The 22574-nt window shown below is 42.1% G+C and overlaps 1 protein-coding gene across 1 annotated transcript; it reads right to left on the minus strand.

The window, feature by feature from the left end:
* Positions 1-16634: 16634 nt before the first annotated feature.
* Positions 16635-21876, minus strand: LOC101757521 (F-box/WD-40 repeat-containing protein At3g52030). The gene is made up of 9 exons (XM_004978817.3): positions 21569-21876; positions 20691-20876; positions 20431-20485; positions 19880-19978; positions 19350-19453; positions 19028-19117; positions 18578-18720; positions 17923-18007; positions 16635-17285 (listed from the first exon to the last, which is right to left on the minus strand). Exons 1-9 carry the CDS (start codon positions 21751-21753, stop codon positions 16913-16915), a joined length of 1320 nt encoding a protein of 439 aa, XP_004978874.1. The 5' UTR covers positions 21754-21876; the 3' UTR covers positions 16635-16912.
* Positions 21877-22574: the final 698 nt, after the last annotated feature.

A 22574-nucleotide genomic window follows, 5' to 3' on the forward strand; every position in this document is an offset into this window, starting at 1 on the left:
TTGGTGAGTGCCGTTAAACCTAACCCGCTTCTTTTGTCAGATGTTCCAAGAAGGGTATACTGATCAAGATGGATGGACCCGGGGGCATTATCTGGACAAGCCTGGGTTTATACAGCTATTGTGGAAAACACTGCAGGAGTTGGGATTTCATAACCCTCCTGAATATTACTGGAGGAAGGAGGACACCTGCCATAAGCAGTGTTGCACTGTTTACGTCCACATTCCATATGAAGATACAAATCCTAACTGGCGTCTTGATGAAGTCATGGAGCAGGGTTTCGAGTTCAATGATACTATTGAAAGGGCAGCCATGACCGCCCTCACGGAGTTGTGTGAAAAACATAAGGTGGAAATAGGGTCGAGTTCTGCTCGATTCTATCCCATAAAACATCAAGATGATGGAATTTGGAGAAGGAGGATTAAGGCGTTGAAGAATTCATCCCGTGTGGAGCATGATGTCCTGGTTGCAACCGCCTCAGACTAGATGACTGCTATGTATAATCTTCATCAATCATGCATAAGAGAGTATTATAATCAAAGAAAGAAGAATGAGGATGCCAAAATGGAGGTATTGGGTGCTAGACATGATAAAGAATTATACAAGAAAGCGGCACTAGACCGGGAACATGATATGGAGAGGATTATGAGGGAACAGTCTAGAAGAATAGATGAATATGAAGAAAAGCTCAGAACAATGAAGGAATTTATGGATGCTAGTAGGAATACGGCGGAGAGGGCACGAGAAGCAGCTGAATCCAATGTTAATAGACTTGAGGCAGAAAGGTTTCAGCAGCTAGATGAAATATTATCCCTTCGTCTGGCCTTAGAAGAGATGCAGGCTCAAGTACCTGCTCAGAACATAGTAAATGTTCCACCGCCTCCACCCCCAGAAGAGCCACAACCACCAGCCCCAGATGAGGGAGATCAGTTTGTGGATATTGTAGGTATCGAGGCTGACATAGCTCCACTTGCAGCTCCTGAAATTGACCTGTATGCCCATGAGAATTTAGAAGGGTTTGATGTTGACATGGAAGATAATTTGGGAGAAGCTCCAGTGGAAAATCATCAATTTGTATGGGCCAATGCAAATGCTGACGGGTTTGATCCACAAGGTTATGGTCCTATGCAACAATGGGAAGAAGCCGAGCATGAGGGCGAAGAAGAAGAAGAGGATCCAGAAGAGATTGAAGGGAATTCTAGTGTCAGCACCTCCGCGTCATATTCATCATCTACATCAAGTGACCAGAGTCAGGGAGTGAGAACTCGGTCAATCAGCCTCCACCTGTTGCTCCTCCAGGACAGACCCTAATGATAGTGGATCAGGATATACTACAGGCCGCTATGGCAAGGCTAGGGATAAATGCTGCAGAACTGGGTATCCATCCATATGATGGCTGAGGGGAGACCATGACAAAAAGATGTTGTTGTGTATTTATGTAAGATAAGAACGATGAAATGATGGTAGTGGGGTTGCTTTGTAAAAATCAAACTTGAGTTGATGTAATATAAATAATGATGTATATAAGTATGGTTTGTGTGTGACTACAATAGTTGTGTTGTTATGTGTGAAAAACAAGCATGTTCATAAAAATGGTGGCAAACTATGGCTTAGATATTAATACTCTGATCAATTTTTGGCAGAATGACGGATCCAAGAGGTCCTCGTGCTTCAGGGTCAGGAGGCCATGAGGAGAGTCCACCCAGGGCCCTGACACTGGCTGATGCTATAGCCAGTCTCATGAACTCGGGGGCTGAGCAAGCCCGGCTGCTTCAAATGATTGTACAGAATACCGGAAATGGTGGGGGTAGACGGGATCCGGAATGTGGTGTGTAACTTACACCCAGTTCCTAGAAACCCGTCCTCCAGTTTTTCTGAAGGCTGAGCACCCGTTGGAGGCAAACGAATGGCTTCAGACTATGGAGCAGAAGTTTCGAGTGATTCCGCTATGCACTACCACTCAGAAAGCAGAATTTGCCGGACTAGTTACCTGGCAAGACAACCTGTTGGAAGGGAGATTACTTGGGAAAATTTTAAAGAAGCGTTTCGTATGCAGTTCGTACCAGAGGGGATTCTGCGAATGAAGCTGGAGCAGTTTCTGAGGCTTCAGCAGGGGAGTTGTAGTATTCTAGAATATACAAATGAATTTGATCACTTAGCTCAGTATGCTCCAGAACACGTTAACACAGAGTCCAAGAAGAGGTACTGTTACCTCCGGGGACTTAACGCCCGGATGCAGGAGAAACTGTCCACCTACACCTTTGCCGACTATAGTTCTGCGGTAAGTGTGGCCATTACCGCGGAAGAGAAGATGAAAATGCTAGATAAAGCCTTGAAGAAAGAAGAATCCTTGAAAAGAAAGAATATTTCCTTTGGAACATTCGGGAATGCCCCGTAAAGAATGAAGGTTGTATACCGAGGTCCTCCTTGACCTGCATATCGACCTTCTTTCCAACACCGACCACTTCAGCCCTGGAATGTCAAAAATCCTACAAACATTCCTCGCCCTGTAAGTGCATCGCCTTCTGGGTTTCACAGTCCTACTCCCCTGGGGAACCCGCAAGTTTGTTTTAATTGTGGGAAGCCGGGACACTTTGCCTGGGATTGCCGTTTTCCTAGAGTTGGGGGAAACGTGAACATGAAAGCTCAAACCTCTGGCCAAGGCGTCGGCCAAAAATTTGTTCGACGCAAGTTTCTGAACACCAAGACTGGGCAAGCACATTACATGAATGTAGAAGAGATTACAAAGGGCGAGCCTATTCTGGCAGGTACGTTTCTTGTAAATGACTACCCTGCCATGGTTCTATTTGATTCGGGTGCATCACATACTTTCATAAGTAGAAAATTTGTTAAACAGCGCCAACTAGAAGTACACACCTTAGACACCAAATATGCTATCCAAGCCACTCGAGCTACTCAAAATACAAATCAAGTAGCTCGCAATGTGATTCTGAATTTAGAAGGAAATAAGATGGGTGCTTATCCTTTAATTTTGGAAGATCAAGGAATAGATATCATTTTGGGGGTAAATTGGATGAAAGAACATAAAGTTCAAATTGATGTGGATAACCGGATCGTTAGTATGAGGGATAACCAAGGACACCCTTTTGAACTCCAATTACCCGCTCGTCCTTGTCTAGACCAGATGGTTAAAAAGACTAGAGCAGTGACTCTAGAATCTATTCCTGTGGTTAATGAGTTTGTAGATGTATTTCCTGAAGATCTTCCTAGGTTACCGCCTGACAGAGCGGTAGAGTTTACTATTGAGCTAGAGCCTGGCACTGCCCCCATTTCCAGAAGACCATACCGAATGCCACCTAAGGAGTTAGCAGAATTGAAATTTCAACTCCAAGAATTACGAGATAAAGGTTTTTGTTCAGCCTAGTACTTCGCCGTGGGGCTGCCCAGCACTTTTTGTTAAAAAGAAAGATGGTACATTGAGGTTATGTGTGGATTACCGTCCTTTGAATGCGGTAACCATTAAGAACAAGTATCCGTTGCCACGGATTGACTTGTTGTTTGACCAGTTAGCTGGAGCCAAGGTCTTTTCTAAAATTGACCTTCGGTCAGGATATCATCAGATTAAAATAAAACCCGAAGACATACCTAAGACAGCCTTCTCAACCAGATATGGGCTATATGAATATTTGATCATGTCCTTCGGATTGACAAATGCCCCAGCGCATTTTATGTACCTCATGAATTCAGTATTCATGCCAGAGTTAGACAAATTCGTGGTAGTCTTTATTGATGATATCCTAGTCTTCTCTAAAACTGAGGAGGAACATGCGTAGCATCTGCGTATTGTTCTAAATAGACTCCGGGAACACCAGTTATATGCCAAGGTTAGTAAATGTGAATTTTGGTTGAAGAAAGTTCCATTCCTTGGGCACGTCTTGTCCGAAAAAGGAATTAAGGTGGATCCCGAAAAGGTCAAGGACATATTGGATTGGAAGCCACCAACATCTGTCCATGAAGTGAGAAGTTTCCTAGGGATGGCCGGGTATTACCGTAGGTTCATTACCAACTTCTCAAAAATTTCCAAGCCAATCACGGAGTTATTAAAGAAAGAAGTGAAATTTGAATGGAGCTCCGAATGCGAAGAATCATTCCAAATATTGAAGAAGCTACTAACTACAGCACTAGTACTGGCTCAACCCGACCTGGAGAAACCCTTTGACATATACTGTGATGCCTCAGGAACAGGGACAGGATGTGTTCTTATGCAAGAAGGTAGAGTGATTGCCTATGCTTCTCGACAACTGAAGCGACATGAAGAACATTACCCTACCCATGATTTGGAGCTTGCCGCTGTAGTTCATGCATTAAAGATATGGCGACACTACCTTCTAGGTAGTGACTGTCGTATCTTTACAGACCACAAGAGCTTAAAGTACATCTTCACTCAAATGGACTTGAATATGAGGCAGAGACGATGGTTGGAACTAATTAAAGATTATAAGTTAGAAATCCACTACCATCCAGGTAAGGCTAATGTGGTGGCCGATGCTTTGAGCAGGAAGGCTCAATGCCACTGCACCACTATTCAATCTAGCCTTAAAACCTTGTGTGAAGAGTTAGAAGATTTAAGTTTGGAAATAGTGACGCAAGGTACTCACCAGAACATTATCTTGCAAGACACACTAAAAGAACGAATTATAATAGCCCAGAAGGAGGATCCATGGGTAAAGATGCTTCACAAACAGAAAGCAGAAGGAAAAATTTCTAAATTTACTCAAGAAAAGGATGGAGGACTTTATTTCAAGAAGAGGATTGTAGTTCCCAAGGATGAAAATTTAAGCAAGATGATTCTGGATGAAGCACACCTGTCCAAGTTCGCTATTCATCCCGGAAGCAACAAAATGTATCAAGATTTGAAGCAGAGATTTTGGTGGGCCATGATGAAACCAGAAATTGCAAGATATGTAGCTGAATGCGATACCTGCAGAAGAGTTAAACCAATCTTACAAAAATTGGCTGGCTTACTTCAGCCTTCGGCAATTCCTGCCTGGAAGTGGGAAGATATTTCCATGGACTTCATAGTCGGGTTACCTACTACTTCAAAAGGGTATGATTCCATATGGGTTATCGTTGATCGACTCACTAAGTCAACCCATTTTATTCCTGTCAAGACTACATATCCAGTATCAACCTATGCAAAGATCTATATGGCTCGGATCATATCCCTGCATGGGGTACCAAAGATAATTATTTCCGATCAAGGCTCCCAGTTTGTTTCCAGGTTTTGGGAACAACTGCAAAAAGATATGGGAACTACTCTGATTAGAAGCTCTGCCTATCATCCTCAAACAGGGGGACAAATAGAAAGAGTCCACCAAATCTTGGAAGACATGCTAAGAGCTTGTGTCCTTACCTTCTCCAAGCTATGGGACGAATGCTTGCCCCTAGCTGAGTTCTCCTATAATAATAGCTATCAAGCTAGTATTAAGATGACACCTTTCGAAGCTTTGTATGGTCGAAGGTACCGAACACCTTTGAATTGGTCAGAAGTAGGAGAAAGGACACATTTAGGGTTGGATTGGGTTGTGGAAAATGAAGAAAAGATCCGAAAGATTCACAAACACCTTTAAATAGCCCAGTCCCGACAAAAGAGTTATTTAGATAAAAGAAGATGGTCTTTAGAGTTTCATGTTGGGGACCTCATAAACTTGAAGGTATCTCCGATGAAAGGAGTGCAACGTTTTGGAGTAAAAGGTAAACTAGCTCCAAGATATATTGGTCCTTATGAGATTCTGGAACGAAAAGGTCCGGTAGCGTACAAGCTTTCATTACCAGACCAGCTTGCCTCTATACATGATGTATTTCATGTATCCCAACTTAAGAAATGCCTAAGAGTTCTAGAAGCAATTCTAGAAGATCCGGAAGTTGAGCTAGAACCAGACCTGACCTATGAGGAGAGGCCTATTAAAGTTTTAGATCAAAAGACAAGAGATACACGAACCCGAAGTATTAAGTTTTACAAGGTGCAATGGAAAAATCATACTCCAGATGAAGCTACTTGGGAACAGGCTGAAGAATTAGAGTCCAAGTATCCTGAGTTATTTGAAACTGTCAAAATCAGATAAACAGTTAAGAGCGGAGCAACCACCCCACTCTCTTTATACAGAAAAGAGAAAGATGTTTCATCTGACGCAGTTTCCTTTCCATTCTCCAAACTGAGGGTTTAACATCTGGAATCTCGGGATGAGATTCTGTTAAGGGGGAGAGGTTGTAACACCTCGTGTTAAATGACACCCTAACGATGCCAATGAGAAGTGGTAATAATGTTGGAGCAAAAAGAAAGAAATTTGACTTAAAGTCAAATTTGAGCCGAATTTAGCCAAAATTGCAATTCGGAGATTTAAATTCGGAAAAATATAGCAAAAATATGAAATGGAGGCTCGAGAATGTTTAGAACTTCAGGGAATAAAATTAGAGACTAATCCTAGTCCTAAACCCCTCAAGAAATGCAATTGAAAAACAAAAATCAAGTAAGTACTGTTCACTGTCCGAAAACAGGAATTTCTGAAAATAATGCAAGTATCCAACTTGGAAAATGAATTATGCCTAATTTTCCAAGTAAGTGGACAAAGGCAACTGCACAACAATGAAGTATGATCTTTGGACGTGTTTGACAGGGTGTTGTTGATCAGGAATAGTGAAGCAATCAAATTCAAATTGAGGCTCAAAGTTAGCACTCTGGCCATTTTTGGCCTAACTACTGAACTGCACTCTTCCAAAGTCTGGAAACAGCAGCAAGTGGCTATGTTTGGAGCAAGATTCAAAGTAAAGTAGTGCAAGAGGCATACGAGTTTATGTGCAAAATGGAACCCCTGTTAGTTGTAGAGCATGAATGGTTAGTGGTTGCGCTAATTGGAGCAAGATCTAGCTATTCAAATCAAGTTAGAGGAGGGGTAAGCGACCATGCAAAGTGACTGTTGAACTGAATCCAAGGTTAAGAACGAATTCAGTTTACCCGAGAGAAAAATTTAAAATTCCGGCCTTTGGGATATTTATCTCGAGCAAGAGTCAATATATAGATTAAAGAGCTCAAGTTTATCTCCAACTTTGTTTAAGGGGCTCTTGGACCGTTGGATGCAAAATTGACCGTGGCTAAGGTCTGAATTTTCGGGTGAAAGAAAGAAAGAAGGGGGAAAGAAAACAGAGAGGCCGAGACATGTCGCCGCTGGCGCCTTTGCCTGCTGTCCAGTTTGGTGCCTAGGGCCACCTCCTCACCACGCAAGCCTACGACTAGGCCACGGTGTCGCCCATGCGCACAGTGAAACTTTTGCATATCTACCTCTCCCGCGCGTCGCTCTTTACCGTGCTACTTTTACCGCCGCAAAAAGCACACCGCCAAGCTTTTGCCGCCGAGCAAATTCCACTGCCAAATCGCCTCCCGCCTCGATTCCTTTCACCTACAGCCCCACCAATGCCTCCCTGACCACCGTGCCTACTTGTTGTTCCACTTCTCCGCCGGCGAGCCCTTAACCGCCGCCGTTTCCGTCCGCCGCCGTTTCCGTCCTCTGCCGCCAAGCTCCCTGCTCACGGTGAGCCCTCCCTTGCCGTCGCTTTTCTTCCTTGTGGTAAGCTGTGGGTAAGTTCCTAGGTCACCAGGAAGCTGTAGAGGTAGTTAAAGGACCGAGTTGTGCTGTTGCCGTGCTTGGCCATGGCCGGCCGTCGGTCAAGCCGCCCGCCGCGGTGGAGAAGGTAGCTCCGACCGTCTCTCGGTGAGCCGCCGCCGCCTACGGGTGCGATGTGGCTTAGGGATGCCTCCCCAGCCCGGCCCCATCGCCGGTGGGGCGCCGGCCGTCGAGCCGCGCCGCCCTCTGCCGCGCTCTGTTTTGGCGTGAGATGGAAGAAGAAGCTGACGCCGGGGGCCCCGCGCGTCGGCAGGAGAAGGGGGAAAGGGTTAGGTGGGCTGGTGGGTGAAGGAGTAAGGCCGTGGGCCGGTTCAGCAAGCCGGGCTCTGGGGGAAGAAAAGAAAACAAAAGGTGGGCCGGTGGGCCGCCAGAAGAGTAGGAAGGAGAGAGGAGGAAGTGAAATCGGCCCAGCAGGCCGGCAGTGTGAGAGTGGGCCGGCGGGTAAGGTAAAAAGGAGGAAAAGGTGGACCCATGCCGCGGGCCCAGCGCGAGTGAGAGAGGGTAGAGAGGAGGCGAGTGAGAAAAGTTGGGCCGGGGGTTTAGGGATAAATTTAGGTTTTTCATTATTAGATTAATAGATTAAATTCGTTTTTCACCATTTAAATCCCAGAAATTTCTAAGAGTGTCCAAAATTAGTGAAACCAATTTTGTTAGGATTATTTTATTTTCCTTTATGCATTAAAATTCTTATACCTTAGGAAAAATAATAAAATTTAGGTATTTGTTTAATGCCTTTTCAGTAAGGTATTTAAATAAATACTTAACCTTTATTAAATGCATAAAATATGGAATAATGTTTTCATATTCACAAATTATCATTAACCCATAGGAGATAAGTTTTGATATTAGAAAAATATTTATAATGTTTTCTAAAAATAAAAGAAAGGGCTTAAGGTAGGATTAGTAAAGAAAATAAAAATGATGGGTTAATCTTTTCGGGTTTTTGTGTGTTGGCTTGCAACTTTATCATGATAAATTATGTAGTCACTTGTTGGCTTGCAACTTTATCATGAAGGAATGTTGTATAGTCTTGTATTCAAAAAGTTGCATCACTAACCCATGCATGTACTATATCGTAGACACCAAAGCACCAGAAGGGGAATTCTTGGAGTTATCAGAAGGACCTTCGGAATTTTAGGAGATCGTTGAATTGATCCCCTATGCAGCCAATCCGTCGGACAACGCTAACATTTTTATAGATCAAGGCAAGCCCCGGTGCATTTATACCTATCTACTTTGGAGTTAATATAAATGCATTAAGTCTAGGAATTGATTGAAACCTATTCTTGTGCATGATCCTACCTTGTTTTAAGAACATCTTTGCCACTTGTTCAATAGTTAGTAATTAACCCATGCTTAGCAATGCGTAGATACTTTAAGTAACTTGGTTACCGAACCTTAAGGTAAATTGTTGGGTCATACATGCTAGATATGGAAAGTTAGCTTGGAAGTTTTGAAAAGCTGACAGAAGCTTGAGATGTTAGTTCTGTCTGCTAGATTAATTTGGTTAAGGCTCAATCGTTGTCTTAACCTTTGATCAAGTGAATGTCACCTGGTTGCTTACTGGGTATGGGACCAGTAAAGCCTGGTAGGTTAGTAGACTCTCTGATCGGGAATATTTCGTACCCACGCTTGACGTGCTGGAGATTGGCAGGGGCGTAGCCTGAAACTCACATGGAGATTGGGCCAGACGTGGGGTCCCATGTGGGGGTGCGTTCCTAGGTTCGGGTAGTCTTATTCCCAATCTTTGGGTATGCTAATCGAAAGGTCGTTATGTACGACCCGGACAGTTGTACACAGCTGGTGATCAGGGTGCTCTCCTACAGGATGTAAATTGATCCGGATCACCGCAATTCTCGGTTATGAATGCACTTGATCACTGTTGAGCATCGTAGTGTAATCTCATGAATGCAATGTCTTTCCGAAATTCATTTGTTGTATGACTTAATTTCCTACTGTTTGCAAAAGTATCTCTTTTTCATCATCTAGACTGGTTAGGTAATAACTCAATTGAAGGAAAAGACAAAGTTAAGGTTTCACTTTTAGTAAGCTCTTTTTGGCAAAAGGTGAGTCAGCCAGTACACTAAACAGCTATCATGCAGTTCCAGAAAAGGTATTATATTGGTTAGTCGGGTAAGTCTTGCTGAGTACCCAGTACTCAGGGTTATCCCTCGTTGCTATTTCAGAGCCACAGCAAGAGTCCGCCGAGGAAGAAGCCTCGAAGAATTAGGGTATTTTTACAAGTCTCATAATACCCTAGAAATAAAACTTAGATGTTTTTCTTTCACCTGGACCAGTTTATGTTTTAAACTCCTAGAACCGCTCTAACCTGCACTATTCAGTTTGTTTGAAACTATGGTCTGTAATAATCCGTACCCCAATATGTATGTAAAAATGTAATGTTTGTTGATGCCTTTCCATCGTGGAAGCGATCCTGGTGTATGGCTATGAGACACGTCGTGGATCTTTCGAGGAGTCTTAGGGACACTCGACGGACTACCGGACTTACGCTGTTTTAGGTGCGTTTCGGATAATTGCTGTTCCGACAGCGATTCGTTGCACTTAAACCAGCTTAAGTTTGGCGGTTCCGCCACAGAAATATCCCTTGGTAGTACAGGGAGAATGAGATTTGCGTTGGTGCTTTGTACCTTAGTGGGGATGAGATGAAAATAGCTGCGAAGCGATATAGAATCAACCATACATTTTATAGGCGATATTAGTTATTGATGATGGTTAAAGCTAAAAAAAATTGACACTGTGTTGCGCCGCGGCCGCGTGGCTCCCTCTTGCATGCTGCCGCTGCGTCCCGGTCGTAGTCGTTGGTGATGGTGACGTGCCACGCATCTCCGTCGTTAACGTGAGCAGTGCGGCGAGGAGCCATCAGAAAGACTAGCAGTAGCAGGGACAACAAAGGCGACACATGGACCACAAAGGTCCAAAGGTCGATCCATCGTCATATTCTTTGAAACTGCATGCAAAAAAAAAAGGTCCAAGGGGTGGTGATTGAGTTAATTGGTGATATTAGGTTAACGGGGTATATAACAAAACATAACAGGGTATATAACAAAACAGAGGGAGAGTAAAATTCAGAATAATCAAGATCGATCAACGGTGACTTGCATCCATTAGTCAAAGAAGAAGCAGGCGATAAAAAAAATTAAAAAAAAAGCTTAGGGCACAGCATGTAGTGTGCTCGAGTCTATGCGCCGATACAAGCAATTGAATGAGACTGAACGATAGTACTGCAGTATAGGGCAACCAAATTTCCATAATCATTGAGATGATTGCTAACCACGGTTGCCTCGTGGTGACACCACCATCCCGGTGAGACCTTATGACCCTGTCGCCGTCGGGTTTGGATGGCGATGTGGCACTAAAAAAAAGTTCTAAAACAAAGCGCCATTAAGATATCTCTCTAGGACTTAATAACGGCCCAGGTCTTGGCAACATCATCTTGGGCTGTGGGCAGGCCCCCCAACGGCGTTGAGACGTCTATGCTGCCATCGTTGTTGAGCCTTGAGGCGGCGTTGCACAGCACACACGTCAACGACGCCGACTGCTGCGTTGAAATATTTGAGTTTCCATATAGGGAATTTTTTTATTTTTTTCTTTTACGATTTTGCAGGAATAAATAGCCGATCCAGAAATTTGCAGAAATGAATCCTACCGCCAGATCAAACGGCTACTGCCGTTTCAACCGGCAGTGAGAGAAGTTACCACCGAATGAAACGGCAGTAGATGTGCCGGTGCACCACGTCAGCGTCAGGAACCACTTACTGCCATCTGAAACGGCGAGCGGCACATGGATTGCTGGCGGTCGTGGACCAGGGAGTTATCACCGGATGGGACGGCGGTAACAGCATGCTGCCGATTCAAATGGCAGGAGCGGGAAGTTACCGCCGCCTGATTTAGTGGTAGGCGGCCCACCTTTAAAAGCCGCGGAGCGGCTGGGGCTGGGGCACGCGCACTTGCCATTCGGAACCAGAGCAACCGAGAGAAAGGGAGGGAAGAGAGGAACTGGGAGAAAAGAGGAAGAAAGGGAGAGAGGAGAAAGAGTTTGGAGATAGTTGGTATTGGTTCCTAGAGAGGGTTAAGCAAATTCTTGTGAAGGTCACGGAGGGTGTTTGTATAATTCATGATCGACACAAAAGGCATTCTACAAGCAATCGAAGACCTATAGAATGGCAATGTGGAACATCGCAGGACGGCGCAGTGGACGGACTTGAAGAGTAGGTGGTGCATGAGGCATATGGAGGCAAAATTTCATAGCCAATTCAAAAACAAGACCCTTATGCAAATGTTTAAACAGCTATGTAACTAGAATCAGGAGAGTAAATTCAATCTACTTTGGAAGAAACTTGATGAGTTTACAAAGAAACAATCTGAAGAGCTAGGTAAGAGGCTGGTAAACAGCGAGGTTGACCACCCTGTGTCTCTAGAGGCTGTCGGACTGGATGGTCCAAATGTCAAATGAAGACGGGGTAGGTCCATTAAGTAATTCTCACAGTGGATTGAGCATGAGCCGAAGGAAAAGTGGGCATTACTGTATGACGAGAGAGGTGTTAGGTGGGGTATAATGACTACAAACCTAGCTGAGGTGTACAACTAGATCCTGTGTAGTGTTAGGGGACTGCCCCTAGTTGGTATCATGGAATTCTTCTTATACCACACCATGAAGTACTTGAGGGAACGGTACGCGGTGGCCAATAAGTCAATGACTGATAATCATAAAATTTATGGATACAAGATGATAGCCTACATGGAGTAAGCAATTAAAAAGGCTTGTAAGCATCACGTTACTGAAGTGGGCGTCGTTGAACGCCGGTATGAGGTTATTTGCAGGGACAAAGGTCGATTGGGAGGGAGGCGTGAGAAACACATATGGGAGTGCATCATTAGCAATGAAGGATGTGTTTGTGCATGCCAGAAGCCAAGACTGCTTCACAGGCCTTACACCTATGTCATTGTTGCATGCCTTGAGGTAGGGAGACTTCAGCCTCGTAGGTTCGTACCACATTACTTCCTTGAGGAAACTATGTAGGCCACTTGGAGGAACGAGGTTTCTGGATAACATTTACTAGGAAACTTCATAAATAACTTTGGAAATACCGCGCATTACATTTCTGACCCTGATTCAGTAATGTTCCAAGGGGTTGAGCGACGCAAGAACAGACGCATCCGAAACAACATGGATCAATCTGAAGCTAGTCCTGAAGTGCGCCTCTGCTTGAAGTGCCATGAAACATATCACACGTACAAGAACTACCCTGCAATGACATATGGAGGCGGAAGTAACCAAGCTGGACCATCAACAGGTGACGCAAATGCTCCAGCACATGGTCGAGGTCGTCGTGCACATAGGAACAATGACGGCCTTCTGTGATTAATGTATGCAACACTAGTATTGTGTGTTGTATGTTTATGAACTCCTACGTTTCTTCAACTTAGTCATATGTAATGTAATTTGTCACGTTTGGTCTATGTGGAGAGACTCGTGTAATTCTTAGATTGTGGATTGAAAGCTAAGTTGTAATATTAAGATATTTTAATAAATCTGTATCCTGTAATATTTCATTTATGTTGTCCTGTAAATTGTATTTCAAGTTACTGATATGTGTTGTAAATTATATTATTTCATCTCCATATCAGCCAAAGTTGATGCAAATGCTTGGGCGGTTAACATCGCCGGTGACTTGATTTGTACCAATCCCTGGTACAAGTGCCCATACCATCATAACAAGGATCGCCCACCGTCTCCGCCTTCCTCCGGGGGTGCTGATTACTATGAGGCTGGACCCTCCCAGCTTTCGCAAAGCCAGTTCTACTAGAAACTAGAGATGGCTCTATCCCCGACTATTTCAATTACCCAAGGCATGTTAGGTTTAGCAATAGCACATATTCAGGATAGCATCCGTGCCGCACATGCCACTGCAATCTATAATTAATTGTTCGGTCTACAGTCATTGGTGTTCATATGTTGTGCACGAATTTCATTTTTATATGTTGTAATTTCGCTGGAAACAACTATGTATTTAATGGCTGGAAGTTCGTTCAATTTCAATTATTTCCTCAAAGCGCTCTATCTCTCTCAAATTAGGAAGTTTCATATTGCAACCAATAGTTACATATTCAAATATTTAGTACTTCCAATGTAACTTTATATTTTTTAACTTAGAGAAAATATTACACGAAAACAACATAATAAAAAAATACTCGAAGTTACATTTTAACCGGCTATAGCTGGCACCCACCGGCGGAGTCGTGGGAGGGGTTAGCTACCGCCATTTCACGGTAGCCGACGGAGTCGTGGGAGGGGTTGGCGGTAGCTACCCCTCCGCTGCAACCTCACGCAACTGCCATTTGAATTGGCAGTAACTCCCTTTCATTTTTTTTAACCTACCGTACCGCCATTTGAACTGGTGGTAGAGGTCTATTTCTACAAATTTGCTATTTATTTTTGCAAAATCGTAAAAGAAAAAATAAAAAATAAAAAAGTGATGCCAGTCTCATCTCATGATATCTTGGATCGTGCTCGTGCAGAGAATGCTATGGTTTAAACATTTGGAGTTATAAAATTCAACCACAAGTGGTGCTTTATTGGAACAATTTTCGTTGAAATGTTCCCCTTTTTATTAGATTTACAGTGATTTCTGGAATGATTCTTATATCAAGTTGTACGAATGTAGCTCAACTGGTAAGATTCTTTGTGATGGAACCTATCCACCAGGATTCGAGTCCTCAACTCAGCACTGTTGCTCGTATTTTCTGAATTTATTCTAGGATTTAACCGATGCTATTCTTTCGGTGGTAAGTGACGTGCCCTTCTTTAACGAGGTGCCAGTGGTGACTTCATCAATCTCAAGGATCCGTCGGCTCAGGCTCTTGAGGATGCTCATAGAGGTAGGATTCGTGCGTGTATTTGTAGGGTTAAGTCTCCCTGCATTTCTAAGCATCTACGTCTATACTGTGTAAAAAAAAAGGAGCCCAGCATTATAGATCAGATTGTTGTTGGGCCTTGAGTGGCGACAAATATAAACTTGATTAGATTTGATGAGAACTATAATTTAAGAAATATAAGAAGGTTTTAATTTAGGACAAAACTAGAATGACTTTTTTTTTACAAACGGAGATATACATGATATGTGTCACAAAACTAGAATGTCAATACTATGTAATTGGTTTTATAATTAGCTCATGTTTAGTCCTCCTAATTGGTATATAAACATTCGATGTGGCAGGGACTAAACTTTAGTCCGTGGAACCAAACACCCCCAGAGTGGATGGATGGGTGATTTTAGATCTCAAATTTGAAATATAATTTTACTCTCAAACAGTGAGTCCGACGATTCCAATGTATAGAATAAATACAATAGAATAAGATCCAGTACGTGTACAATTTACTTGTCTTCTCATTTTTCAAAAAATTATTATATGGAAATGTACTATAATATTTAGAATATATGTTTATAGATGTAAAATTTAACATTTTAATACAAAATGTCTAACTAGTTTATCCAAACGATGAGCTAGGTTTCATAGATTGTTAAATTAAGTTTTTAAAAAATATAGAAGCAAGTATAAATGTACAAAGTCATAATCTAATAAGCAAGATGATTTTTATAGATCGTAACAAAAAGACAAGTAAAGAAAAAAAAATACTTAAATGTTGTGTACCACATGTTACCCTTGGACACACTAATATGAAATTCTCATTCGAATTGGTCTAACTATGTTGAAGTTTGCAAAATTAATTAAATTTAACAAAATAAATATTGCAAGCCTCAGCTTTTACATGTATATCAATTCCTAAAAAATGCATTTTACAAAAATTAATAGAATCATAATTTTACGATTAGATATTTTTATACGCCAAAAAAAAGATCCTAGCTAGGACCTTGATTTTTGACAAAAAACTTCGGCTCCTGTTTGTGTGCTCCTCCAGTAGCCGCATACATGCATGTGAAAAAAATTGCTCAAAGCACATCATGTAGTGTGCTAGCAACTAGGATTTCATTTTCTCAACAACATGATATGAGTGCTTACCACTGTTACCTCGTGGTGACAAGGCGATCCGGGCGACAGCATATGAACATGGGTGTTCCATCTCTCGGAGGCGATATGGTATAACACTATAACTAAAAGTTTAAAATAAATGAATGGTGCAAACTCACTGGGTCCAGTAGCAAAGCCTTTGTTTTGTTCAGGCCTGACGAGGCCTCCACAATCATTCGGCCCACGTTTGTGGAGACCTTGTCATCTCGGTGGTCTCAAAAGTGCTCAAAAAAAAAATCTCGATGTCTCAAATTTTGCAGAAAAAGTAAGGGCATAGAGACGCAGCACTTATTTTTTTTAAAGAAAAGAAACAATAAGATAAAAATCATGCTATTTAATGAACTACACTCAAACCAATGATATCTAATCGACTCCATTACACTAAGGGCCTGTTTGGCTCACTAGTGTTAAAGTTTAACACCCGTCACATCGGATGTTTGAATGCTAATTAGGAGTATTAAATATAGGTTAATTATAAAACTAATTGCACAGATGGAGTGTAATTCACGAGACGAATCTATTAAGTCTAATTAGTACATGATTTGACAATGTGGTGCTACAGTAACCATTTGCTAATGATGGATTAATTAGGCTTAATAGATTCATCTCGCGAATTAGCATAGGGTTCTGCAATTAGTTTTATAGTTAGCTCATATTTAGTTCTCCTAATTAGCATCCGAACATTCGATGTGACACTGTTAAAGTTTAACACCTCGTATCCAAACACCCCCTAAGTTTTTACATTCTTGCCTGATAAACGAACTATCATTATGTTGCAAGAACCGTCACCAGGGTCCAGGGACACACGACTCAATTTTTCCCAAATCTAGACACCTGCAAACTTGGCACACCCGCCGTTGCTACAAGCCTAGAATATGTTGCTCAAGGTAAGGTAGGTTCACCGACACTAATTTAACAGGTCATTTATCATAAAATTATCATAAAATAAACTGAAGCCACCTTTCCTTTTCAATTCATCCAATAAACATTTTTTCAACAGTTCATCATAAACAGATTACAAACATTTTTTTCTGCAACCATATATTACCAGCAGACCCATAGACATCTTAAGAGCTACAGTACATCGACCAATGTTTCAGCCTTTCAAGCTATTCTTACAGTTACATAAGACTACATATCACACCATATTATTCAGGCAGCGTACAGGTCACAAACAGTGTGCTATCCGGATAACTAGGTCACATTAAGACTGACAGTTTTATGAGTTTTTTGGGCAAAACTTCAAGACCCTGATGTAGTTTTCGCCATGGGTGGTCACGATTTTCTTAATGCCAACCGATAGGCTGGTAATCTGAGGGCGCAAACGTGTGGAGATGTTATCCACTCGGGCATCAGGGGCAACCTCGCGAACACGCTTCTTCTCAATTTGATGCCTGGATCTGGATGTGGGTTCTGCTGGGCGGTCTGTGTCCACGACAATGCTTCGAATGATTTCACCGGTTCTTTGCGATATCAAGCGAAGCACACCGTCGATGCCACCAACTGCCAGTGCTGTCGTGTCACCTGGCAAGTGATGTGCACTGTAGATGACGTTTGGGCTGACTCTTTGTTCCCAAAGAGGCCTGAGAGTCCTGAAGCGACAACAGAGAATAAAAATAACTATGATGAGATCACAGTCATGATTTGCTTAACTTTGTCATTAGCATTTGAACTATTGTTGGCAGCAATTAATAAGATAAGGGAAAGCGCTATGAAAATGTGGTTGGTCAAATGAATCTTAGAATGGGCAGATGGCTAACATGATTGCGGTTATCCAATTCCAATAAGAGTTCACATCTAGATAGTAATTCACCAGACTTATAAGCCGCACAAAAGCTTTAGAGGTATAAACTTATAACACACCATGCTAAAGCAATCTGAATTCCCAACTAGCTCATGCGATAAATCATGACAGCTAAATTCATAAAAAAATATAGATTAAAATGAAAAGTAATGACCTTTTCATACAACACAAAAGTACAACACAACAAATTAAATATCTTATACTAAATGCTGCAATAAAAATTTACGCCATGATATTTGCAACTGTTTATTCATCTATTCAAACTTCAAAGTGAAAAGGGATTCCTAATTTGATCAGATAAACATATATGCAATTCCTTTCTTTTGGGACAACTGCAGAAACAATGCTAAAATGCTCATGATTTGTGATCAGTACAGCCTCAGCTATTTAGCAAACCAGACACCTGTGCAGTATTGTTTACTGACCTTAAGTCCCAGCAATGTGCATAACCAGCAGACGAGCCAGCGAATATCATGTGTGAATTTGTGCTGAAAGATAAGGATCTAATTGCTGAAATGGTGAAAAAGAAGACAGAATTCAATTAAGTTACTGAGCTCACAACAGAATGTTTCAAATGAGTTTTGATTAACGACACTTACCATGAAATATCCAATAAGTATATGCCTAATACAGGTTATCTATCAACCAAGGACATATTATCCAATTTTTTACAGGCAATTAACATTTAAAAGTTATGAGTAATAGAAGAACTTGTTAACCTTATATAAAACATCAGATAAAAAGGAACATTTATATAAGCACACACCACTTCTCGAAGTAAAATTAATTTCTCTATCTCTCTGCTTTGACTGTTGTACAGTGCTAATGTCATATAGGAAGGCAACAAAAAAATAATGACCAATAAGCAGAAAAGTTCTGCCATTATCTTGAAATGAAAAAAAAGGGGAAATCAACAAGCTAATAAGACTGAAGCCACAAAAACACAAGAACTGGGCTACCTAGGACCACCTCTAAAAGGTTCTGTATTATTACAGAAAATTGTAGTAATTAGTCATCCTCATCATCACCAAAAAATGGAAGTTGCCCATGCTAATGATTGGCAATTAGTTGAATGCTCACCTAATGGTGCATAAGCTGATTTCAGAACACCTATTTTCTGCCCTGAGGTTTGATCTGCAATAGCTATATTTCCAAATGTAGAACCACCAAGAATCAGCTGGTCATCTGTTATTGTCAAGCATGTCACAGGAGAAGAGTGAAGCCTGTATTGCACATTTTAAACAGGGATTATTCCAGAAGACATGTAGGTTACAATCAGAAACTACAGATTAACCTCAAGAAACAATATTTTTCTATATGCATGACTGTCATAATTCTTTGTTTTCATTACTCTTAGATTATTTTTCTACTTCAATGGTATGGCAAATAAAGTCAGCAACTTCAGGTTTCAAAATTGATCGAGTAATTCCAGTGATCGACTCAGAATACCTACTGGGTGAACTAGAGCTTGTAGTTGCAAACATAAATGCCAACAAATTAAAATGAAGAAAAATCTGGAATGGCACGTACCGATAAATACTTGAACAACTTCTGCTGTACATATCATATACAAAGGCTCGACCATCCTCACAGCCAATTACAACCTCTGGATCCGCATAACTGCACAAGCAAATGAACATTAGGTAAAAATCCTAATTAAAATAAAAATAACACTTCCTAGGCTAATCATAATGGTGGAACGTTCACAAACTTATTCATGACCCCTCCAGTGCAATTTCATGCTCGAAGAAAACTTCAAAATATTAGTAATAGGTGGCTAGCAGCTAATACTAATCTTGTAATTAGCCTGAAAAGGCATGGCAGATCAAGGAATGAAAACCAGCCTCCTCACCTCATGCATAACCCATGATTGAATGAGGCTCCACTAGATTGAAATATGCTTCTTGGTTCACTCCGTCTCCATATGCAAATTTGGGAGCTAGTCAAACCTACAATCTTCACAGAGCATTGGAATAAATTTTCTGGTACGTAAAAAGAAGTTAAAGTTTTGTCAAGACATATGCTGTGGTATAAAATTGTGAAACAAAGCTATTTCAACTACAAGAACACGGTTCTGTAAATGTACATCTTCCATGAATAAAACAAAATAGTTTGGATGACACGGTAATAACTATCGGAAACACCAGTTCAGTCAGTGTGTTACACTATTGATGCATTGGAAGAACAGCTTAAATTTATGCCATATAAATAGGTGATACATGTACTCTACACTACAGCCTGCTACAAAGAAGCATGTGGTGACAAGAAACAATATTTTAAACTTTCTGTGTGCCTTTACTCAAGCAATATTTCAGTCAAACACAGACCATGGCAAGTGATACCCAAATATGAAGAAATTGAAAATGCAACAATATTGATTACCTTATTTTCATCAAATTCAAAATCGACCAACGTTTTAGCATTTGGCACATTGTACTCATTCATGAATTTGCAGGTTTCAGCAGACCAAAGTCGGAGAATCTGTCAAAAAAGAAAAAACAATGTCAAAACTACAAACTATTCGTGATGAGCGATAGATCAGGAACAATAGTGAGAGAAAACAGATCAAGCACTGAAAACAATTTGAAGTCATTCAACTATCAGAAACTTTGGATGATTGATCAATAAGACAGGTCAACATATGAAACAACAGCATAATCATGTTATGTTACATTCTATTTTATTATGGTCAGAAGAGCCACTTTTACAACATTATTTCCACATAAAAACTGCCAGGGATCCAACATGCAAGGGTTCTAAATATTGGTGTATTGCAACATCTAAACCAAATGGCTCAAATCTGGTTAAAAAAAATATGGCTCAACAATATTAATAGAACGCCGACTATGATTTTTAGTTACCATAACTCCAAATTAAATTTGATATTTATGTTGATTAAACATATTAAGAACATTATATGATGCAACACCCACCTTATCTCCAACTCCAGTTAAAATGGAACCACCCTTCATACGGCACAAAGTAGCCCTGAAACAAAAAGAAATAAGAAACTGAAAGCAAAAAATATGAATATTGACTATTGAGCCACTACCCATATGATCTACAGTAGCTCAAAAAATAGTATGATTTGTAAAAGCAGAAAATATAAAGTATACAATGTTCGATGACCTAACAAACGAGAACCCATGTCATTATACACAATATATATAGGAGGTATAACATGAGTGCTTACCTCATTGGGTGACCAACCCACTGATAGGCATCAGCTGGTCCATTAGACAAAGAGGATGCATGCTCATCCATTGCAAGAGCTTCAAAGTAACTTTTTACTGAAATGTTAGAGTTTGAACCTCTTGCTGGTGGATTCCTCTTGTAATACAGATCCCTCATGAGATGAGCGGTTACAATTATCCTATTCCTATAAACAAAGGAGAAAAATCATACTGCACATATTAATCAACACTGGTACATAGCCACAGAGTTTCAGAAATGTCACAAGGAAAAACTTATCAAACAATCCAAACAGGAGAAATGCATCATGAAACAGAGAAAGTCGAACCAAAAAGCACCATCTATTGCAGGAATTTATGGCACAACAATTGGTACCTGGAACCAGAAATAACAGTGGCTTAAAAGATATGTAGGCTGTGCACAGACATCCTTAATACATTTTATAGCACATAAAACACACATGGCAAACAGCCTATCCTTCAGAGGCCCAGTTCTTCTATCTAAGATAAAAATTACCGTTTATGAGGAGCAGGTTATGATTATTGATTACCAAGCTTCCTGATGAAATTAGTACCTTCCTACCACCAAAAGCTAAGTTTTTCCCCCTTTCCTCCCAAAAAGAACAAGCACATAAACCACAAAATGATTTTACTAGACGCCGGTTCCTACTGTTCATTCTGAACTTCAATTAAACCGAACCCACCATGGATGAAAGGGAAAGCAAGAAAAGATGCACAAATCTGCTGTCCGCAAAATCACGGATGAACAAAGATTAGCCACGGAGGCCAAAGATGATATCACAAAACGAAGGGGCCCGCTGCTGACTCGAGCAACGAGGCGGAGAGCTGAAGGGAAAGGAGAAGAGGGGAAGCGGCGTACCAGGAGCTGCAGACGGCGGAGCATCGGGCGAGGTCGAAGTGGTCGTCCAGGCGGGAGAAGACGGAGCGGAGGATGTCGTCGTTCAGCGACTGCGCCGTCGAGCCGGAGCCGGAGCCGGCGCCGGAGCCTCTGCGGCGCTTGAGAGCCGCGCTCCCGCTCCGGCCCCGGCTGCTGCCCGCCTCCATGTTGGCCGGCGGCTGCTGCTTCTCTCCCCCGTCCTCCCGTGCGGTCCGAGACCGGACCAAGGGAGAGAGGCCTCCTTCCTTGCCGGAGCCCGGAGCCGCCGCTTTACTCCAACTGTTTATCTTGGTCCGGTAATGGGCTTAGAAACATTTTTTTTCTTTAAGAAAAGATGGAACAAAAATAATTCACGGCTCTCGCTGTCAGTGGTATCACAGATTCACAGTCTCCTAAGAAGAAGATGTTTTATCTCCATAGTCTTTTCTACATAATTTAAAGAAAATTAAGAAATCACATCTACGACCCTCCCTCACCCCCACTTCTTCCCCTTGATACCGACGTCTAAAAATTAAGAGATCACATCTACGGCCCTCCCTCATCCCCCACTTCTTCCCCCCGATACTGACATCACCTGCCCGCCCTCCGTCTTGCCAGCACCATCCCTGGCGCCGACAAGGCCCGTCGTCGAGCCCTCTACCCCCACCGCTCTCCCTCCAACTTCCCCTTCTTCTTCTCCGTTGATGGCCGCTCGCCCCCGCCTCCACCGCCGCCCTACCCGTCTCCGACGGCTGGGCTGCAGGATCTGCCGCCGCTATCTTGACTGCTCCCGCGCTAACCTGTCGCTGGTGCTCACCCCGCTGCCTCCACCGCTCAGCTAGGGGTCCTCCGTCGCCTGACTCCGGCGGCGCCCGCGCTGCCTCCGCTCCGCCATTGTCTCAACTGCCACCACCGTCAGCTGGCAAGCCGCCCCGAAGCATCCTCTAGGCCCGCAAGCCACAAGTAAGCCCAACCCCCAACCCCAAATCCAAAACCCCAAACCCTAAGA

The sequence above is a fragment of the Setaria italica genome, chromosome VIII (genome assembly GCF_000263155.2).
Source record: "Setaria italica strain Yugu1 chromosome VIII, Setaria_italica_v2.0, whole genome shotgun sequence".
Classification (NCBI taxonomy): Eukaryota; Viridiplantae; Streptophyta; class Magnoliopsida; order Poales; family Poaceae; genus Setaria; species Setaria italica.

What these genes read in the sequence shown, in the direction of transcription:
- LOC101757521 (XM_004978817.3), bottom strand. Translation starts at nt 21,753, where the DNA reads ATGGAGGCGGGCAGCAGCCGGGGCCGGAGCGGGAGCGCGGCTCTCAAG. An exon ending in TTGAATTTGATGAAAATAAG is followed by an intron (nt 19,454 to 19,879) that starts GTAATCAATATT and finishes TGCTCTGTGAAG; the next exon opens with ATTGTAGGTTTGACTAGCTC. An exon ending in AATCATGGGTTATGCATGAG is followed by an intron (nt 19,118 to 19,349) that starts GTGAGGAGGCTG and finishes TTGCTTGTGCAG; the next exon opens with TTATGCGGATCCAGAGGTTG.